This window comes from Cyclospora cayetanensis, unplaced genomic scaffold (assembly GCF_002999335.1).
Source record: "Cyclospora cayetanensis isolate NF1_C8 unplaced genomic scaffold, CcayRef3 CcayRef3_contig_183, whole genome shotgun sequence".
Taxonomy (NCBI): Eukaryota; Apicomplexa; class Conoidasida; order Eucoccidiorida; family Eimeriidae; genus Cyclospora; species Cyclospora cayetanensis.
Window position 1 is genome coordinate 395 of NW_020312129.1, and position 6,627 is coordinate 7,021.

General features: G+C 48.7%; 1 protein-coding gene across 1 annotated transcript; it reads left to right on the plus strand.

The window, feature by feature from the left end:
• Window positions 1–499: 499 nt before the first annotated feature.
• LOC34623625 lies at window positions 500–5,039 on the plus strand. Its single transcript, XM_026337441.1, has 8 exons — window positions 500–1,463; window positions 1,604–1,924; window positions 2,020–2,134; window positions 2,309–2,464; window positions 2,591–2,950; window positions 3,080–3,158; window positions 3,405–4,495; window positions 4,586–5,039. The coding sequence occupies exons 1-8, from the start codon at window positions 500–502 to the stop codon at window positions 5,037–5,039; spliced, it is 3,540 nt and encodes a 1,179-aa protein (XP_026193226.1).
• Window positions 5,040–6,627: the final 1,588 nt, after the last annotated feature.

Below are 6,627 nucleotides of genomic sequence, written 5' to 3' on the forward strand. Positions count from 1 at the left end.
ACAAAAGCCGTGTACAGGTGTAAGCTAGGCTATCAGAATTTATCATGGCAAAGTCAGGGGACAATTAGAATTATACCATCAGGCGACAACTTCAATTTATTGTCGTGTCTCTAAATGGTTGCATATAATTGTATTTGTGTATTATGTTCTAGCTCCAACAAGGCTGCTTTCAGTTTCTAGGTAGAAGTATCTTCGAACCCTCGCCATAATGAAGGTCTCCTAAAGGCTTACTACGTTGTATTTTCTCATAAAAGAACTAAATGTCGTAAAAGCTGATCGAACGCTAACTGTGGCAGAGTCAGTACGTGGTCAAATGCCGCCGCCTCCTCCAGTACACGGGAGCTACTGGTCCTAGCCCCTCAACTGGCTTCGAACCCTGGAGCCAATGAACTCAAGAGACTGCCCAAAAATCGAGTTTTGATTTCTCTCCTTGTGTAATAAGGTCTGTGCTGAGACTATTGAGGCCTTTTAAAACTCGTGAATCACGTTGAATTACACCATGATAGCAAGGGCTGGAGAGAGTTCGCTCTCCCATGTCTCGTTTAGCCGTACGCTTGTGACTTTTTGCCTCTTATCCGTCGCCATTTCAAAGTCAACACTACAGATTGAGGCAGCTGATAATAATCAGGGGAACAGGCCTGTATGGCCAGCGCATGGGGGGCTGGAACATCTTGGCACCGTTGGATCCCTCGGAAAGCAGCCTTTGGATCCTGAGAAAGATACTGTCGACGGGTTTACACTCTATGGTCGATATTCTGCTGGACATGCAGCTACTGAAACAGCTTCCATAACGGGGGCACTACCTCCTTACGGAACATTTCCGCATCCGACTGTTAATATCGGTTTGAGCTCATTAGGGACCCCAGCGGCTACGACGGCGCAGTTTTCCTCTGGGCACAGCCGGCCGGCAGAGGTACTTTATGGTCAAGGGAGGCATTCAGTCGGTGCTCACGGCGAACAGCAGCTCCCGGGGTGGGGTTTGGCCCAGCAGCTGTCTACATCAGCGCCTCAAAGCCTGCCGACTTCACATGCTTGGCCCAACGAAGAGCAGCAGGATAAAAAGGATTCTAGCGGTCCCATTGCATTGTCTGCATTGGGAAACGGCAAGATAGGTGTCCTCTCTTCGGTTTTTGCAGAACCACCTACGACACCTGGATTCCAGAACTACAGGCAATACTTGGGTGGATCTACGGACAAGAGTGATGATAGAAACAAACGAGAGCATTTTATAGGGCCCTTCGGTGAGAGAGGAGGTGACTCTGTCGCACCGCATGAGAATGTAGAAGTCCACCTTGCACGACTCTCTGATGGCTCTCTACCCCTCGGAAAGCGTCCTCTCAAGAGGGCAGGTGACAAACATTCGACCAAGAAAAGACGCGCAGAGCCTTTCAGGGCATGGAGGGGTGCACAGAGCAACAATGTGCTGGTGATCACTCTTGGAGATACAACGTTGTTCCAAGGCCGTACGCTGAATTTTGCATATTCCTAGCGACAGCATCCTTAGTCGAGAGCAGGGTCTTCATTGTAATGTCAACCTCGAAACTTGTCATTTGACAATCTACTGAGTTCATGTTAATGGGTTTCTGATGTGGTGCATGCTCAGTCTGCATAGGAGAAGAAAAATCTAACGATTCACGATTGCCCTGTGGGACCGCCTACCCTGGTGTTGCAACCCTCGCGCTGCACCTCGCGGATGGACCACCTGCAAAGGACGCTAGACGAGGCTCTCATGGGTTTCCTATGCAACCGGCAGTGCTACTTTCAACATCAGTTGGTACAGGTGTTGAAGGGGCTTCTTCAGTTGTACAGAATCTCCTTGAGAGAGCATGGAACGCGCGAGGAAACGAGGATTGTGACAGTCTGAACGGTGGAAATTTTCACTGGGGAATGCAGCCTGTCGAGTACTTCTCAAGGGACACAGCAAGTGAGCACATCACCTCTATCAAATATAGCAACTTTGGAGGAAGTGAAGAACAACAAGCGTTTTTTGTTTGCGTATGTTTTTTGTTGCTGCGTCAGCTCGTGAGGCGTCTGCCCTCATATCAACAGTCGATGTGCTCATTGCAGACAGCGAGCACTCGCGAGGAATTGACCAGGAAACAAAAGTGGTGTACCTTGGTAGTTCTCGTGCTTCGTAAGCATACTCAACACCCTAGGGACCGGCCGAAGCTAGTGTCTCGGCTTAGGCAGCTGACGTATGTAAAAATACTTTGTGTTTGTTCCCCTCTTTTTAATTGTAACAGTAGTTGCTATGCAGGTGACACAGACGTCAGTGTACATTTGCATTCATATGTGCTTGCTGTGCTAGGGAGTATGCTACGATTGCGGCCATGGTGGCATCAGAGCCAAGCAAATTGATCGGTGCTTACCTGACGATCGCGGCAGAGGCAAACAGCACAAGTAGGAAAATCAGGGATCTGAGCAGGAAGCTTCGTGGAGAACCGGTAGTAGAGTTTGTCTTCAGGTGCGTGGCTCGTCGTGATGGTACTCCTTACCGTGGCCATGAGTGGCTGGTATATCATTCTTTGCCCCTTGGAATCTAGGGTATGGATGCAGTCCTTGTTAAGCTCTACTTGTCTCTTTTGAGCAGGCGTGACACTCGGTCAATGAGAGGTGTACGGCTGGACTTTTCCGTAACCCTTGCTGGACCGCACTTTACTGACACTACTGTGCTTCAAGTTCCTGCTGAGATGATGGCAGCTGTTGCAAACGAGATTGCGACTCGCTTAAGGCACGTGGTGGACAAATTTTTGTGGACCGCGTTTGATGAGAGAACCTCGAGCTCGCCAAGGCCTTTGTCTCCCGAGTTGCCGGTCTTGTTCGTCCGGATTCAGCGAGTCAGGCTAGTTCGAGATATGGCTGCGAGCCGTGGACAAGTAGTTGATGTGGAGCTAGCATCCCATACAGGAGACCCGATGGTTGACCTTGGGGTCCCAATTGTACTATATACGTGAGTTTCAGTGGACTTGATTTTACTAGTTTCCTACTTCAGAATAGACATGAACGGCTACAAACTGGCGGCACGAGTTAAGGCTGGTAGCTAATGGAATCAATTTTGTGAACTCTCTGGTCTTCGCAGAACTGCTATTGGGGCAGCTTTCCAAGCCTACCTCTTGGGTCACTTGAAGAGCTCTGGCCTGGCTAACATCATTCGCCAGGTATGCGCTGATGTATAGCTTTTTTTACTTCCCTATTGCATTCCTCCCTCTCTGCCACCACTTCTCCAGTCTGCCAACTGTGTTTTAGTGCACCAATTTTCAAGTTAACATGCCCATTAAAATCTTTTTTGTAATCGAAGCCACGGGAGTTTGGCTGGTTGGTGAGTAGTGTGAGGGGCTTCGCGGGTTGGAAAACCCAGAGAAACGTGCTCTACTAAATCTCTGTCGCATGTTTGCATGCCACAGGCCATTGTAGATGTGCGTTCATTGGGGCCTCTGCACCAGCCTGCATTAGCCGGCCACGTTACAGCCCTTCGTGACGACGTCAGCCGCCTGCATGAGTGGCTAAAACGTGCTGGCCCCGAATGGCCGATTACCACAAACATAGGAAGTTTATTGGGCCTGCTCTTTAAGTCTCATGAGGTGGCATCCGGATTGCAAGGGAAGTGTAACACCGCTGTCGCTTCCCTTGACCTAAGCTTGGATGATCCATTGCTGGGTTTTGCAACAATGTTTTGCCAGCTATATCCGCAGACATATTATCCGTCTTTGGCGGGGAAAGAGGAGTTGGAGTCATACAGTCTACAAGTTGGCCAGACGCTTCGTCGTATACTTTCAGGAAGCAGTGTGCGCGGTGAGTCTCGGGGATTACCAGAACTCTCTCAGGAGTCTTTTGACAGCGATAATAGGACACAGAGTCGACGTCTGGCTGTAGAGGATGAGTCCGGGGGTGACGAGTTCGAAAATTATGGAACTGCTGACGATTCAGAAGAGAATTCTGAGGAATGGAGGTCAGATCCGTCGAATGGACAATCGACTGAGAATCAAGCCAGCCAGTTCGCAGCGCGGCAAGAAGAGCATCAAGACAATTTTGCCGTCGCGGATCATTCACGAAATCCGCATATTTCCGTTTTGTCGGTTATGGCTGACGATGACCTCTATGAATCAGAGAACATCACTTCTACCCCCAGTGATACCATTGTTGAGAATTTACCGGATACCAACGCTCATGTGGCTAGAGAGTCCTCGCAGCAGCATGATGGTAGAAGAACCAGGTCACGGGCAGCCACTTTTGCACAGGATAATTCCACAGGCTACAAGGAGGACACCTCAGGTGCAACTCAAGTGGCACCAGGAAATCCCGTTGAAGGTCTCTCTATTCCTGTTACAAATCCCCAAAAGCTGATGATTCACCAGGAAAGGAAAGGAGGCAGCAGCAAGATAGGGAACGAGGCAGGCGATCAGCGTGCATTCCAGGAGCTTCAGCGTGAATTGGAATTTCAGAGACGAAAACAGCAAGAGCTCTTAGAACGAGTTGAGGCTCAGCTGAAAGAGCAGCGCCTCATCCACAAACAGCAGGAGCAGCTTTTATATATTCAGCAGCAGCAAGGGAAGCCTTCACCTTCCCACCAGGATGAGCATGACAGATTGAAAAAGCGCATCACAGATCAGTCGAATCGAGTAGATATAGCTGATCCAAGTGGCAACGTGCTTAGACGGCACAGCAAGCCCTCGGGCCCTACCAGGAAGCAAGTTTCTCAGACACCACCAGTAACGTTCCCCGGCATCAACGTACCCCAGGAGGGTGATAAAGCAATTGAGCAGTTGATAATGTCTCTGGAGCGAAATGCAAACAAAGAATCGGGTCACATGCAGGCAGTTGGTGATCGTAGCGAGTCTGCAAGGACGAGGCGCACATTAACAGAGCGCTACGGGCCGTTGTTCTTGAACCTTGTTGGATTTTTGTTAAATGATGATATGCTGGAGGATTTGATCTCAGTAGCGAACTGGCATGTGAACCCCAAAGCGTACAGATCTATATGCAGGCAGAGCAAGTTCTCCCTGTTTTATCTCACCAAAAAAGCAGGTCAGTCCTTTTGACTTTTGTTCTCCATGACTGGTGCCCCCTTAGGTGCCGCTGTTGATCTTTCGTTACACATCGCTGAAGAAAGGCAATGGGCAGAGTATGCTTTTCTGGGTACGCCGTGCGGTGTGTCTGTTGTCATTTACTTTTTACGTACAAGTGTACATCGTGTTTTTGCAGAGCATTGCCACCTAGTGGGGAGGCTTTTGAAGTCAAGGCATCAAGGTCACCATGTCAAGCTCATCAGGTATACCAATGTAGGTGACGCGGAGGCGTGGGCGCGCGCTCTGGAAGGCCTCAGAGACTTTCATACACTGTTCCGTGCCAGAATGTAGCGATTGCAACACTAGGAAGAAGAGCTGGAAGTTTCTTGGAGGCCTAGCACGTCCTTCGTGTTGCAGGTAATTCATCATTACAGCTCGAGTATTCCTCCAGGGTGTCTGACGTTGTTGATACAGCTGCTTGAGGATGCTTTTGGATCCAGCTCTACTGTGGAGCTGGTATCTTTGTTGCTGAATTAACTGATAAATTCGAGGCCATTTATTGAGCCCGCTGTAATTGGTACTCCCACTTAAACCCCAAAAGTGGTCAAACGGCACAGTCGAGTGGCCGCGTACTGATGTGGAGACATCTCCCAATTGTATGGACGTGGCCACAGTTGTGCGCAAACACTGCTATTGGTGAGCTGATTGCGCCAAAGAAGCGCACGTGTCCGGAATTGCTCTTTCTTCTCCCTTTCTCCTTTCTAAAGGCGCTTCACGAATGTGCGGTGGGTACGGCACCGAAAAGCTGAGTCACTCGTAGAAACAGAATAAATTGTATCGAGTTCGCGACCTTCAAAATGCCTACATTAAGCCCACGCAGCATAGCCAGCATCAGGGATCATTGTTTTATGAGAAAAGTAACACTATATTCTCCAGATTGTTAAACCATGAAATTGCAGTTTTCCTCACACCATTGAGAGGCTTCTAGTCTCAATGAGTATATAAGTATCTGAGCTCACTTGATATCGCCAGAGAACAAAGGAAAGAGTATGATTACTTTGCGAATACACTTCAACTCAACGTTTCTGGAGCTGCGGGCGTGGATAGAAATCCTTAAAACTGTGTAGGCCAGGTGTAATGCTTGGATTTTTCACTGCGTTCTTACTGAAAGAGACTTCTTGATTTTGTGCAAATCTCCAAGCTAAGTCTGGCTAGTTCCTGTACATAAGCCGCAGTAAACTGCATTTTTGAAAATCTAAGTTGTAAGCCGTACGGTGGAAGGTTCTGACACTGAATGGGAGGCACCCAGGAGCGTGATACCGTTGCTATGGCTACGCTGAAACAGTACGTTTAGGGCAATTATTTAAGACAACAGCAACGAACTATTGACCCAAACAATGAAAGTAGTGCATATACTTCCGTGAAATACTTTTAAAAGGATTATTTGCTCTTTGGAAGCAATAGAGGCCAGTGCCTATCTAAAGCCACCGTCGCTCTGCCGTCTCGGTGACCCCGCCGCCGAACTGCGATAGAGTGATCGTTGATTCGCCCGATTGCCACAAAACGATTTATCAGTGACCTAGAGGATAGGATTAGCTAAAGATGGGGAGGAACCTTTTAT

Excerpts from the sequence above, each read along its gene's own strand:
- LOC34623625 (XM_026337441.1), top strand. The coding sequence starts at position 500 with ATGATAGCAAGGGCTGGAGAGAGTTCGCTCTCCCATGTCTCGTTTAGC. Across the intron at positions 2,465-2,590 it reads GTAGTAGAGTTTGTCTTCAG|GCGTGACACTCGGTCAATGA; the intron begins GTGCGTGGCTCG and ends TCTTTTGAGCAG. Across the intron at positions 2,951-3,079 it reads GTCCCAATTGTACTATATAC|AACTGCTATTGGGGCAGCTT; the intron begins GTGAGTTTCAGT and ends TGGTCTTCGCAG.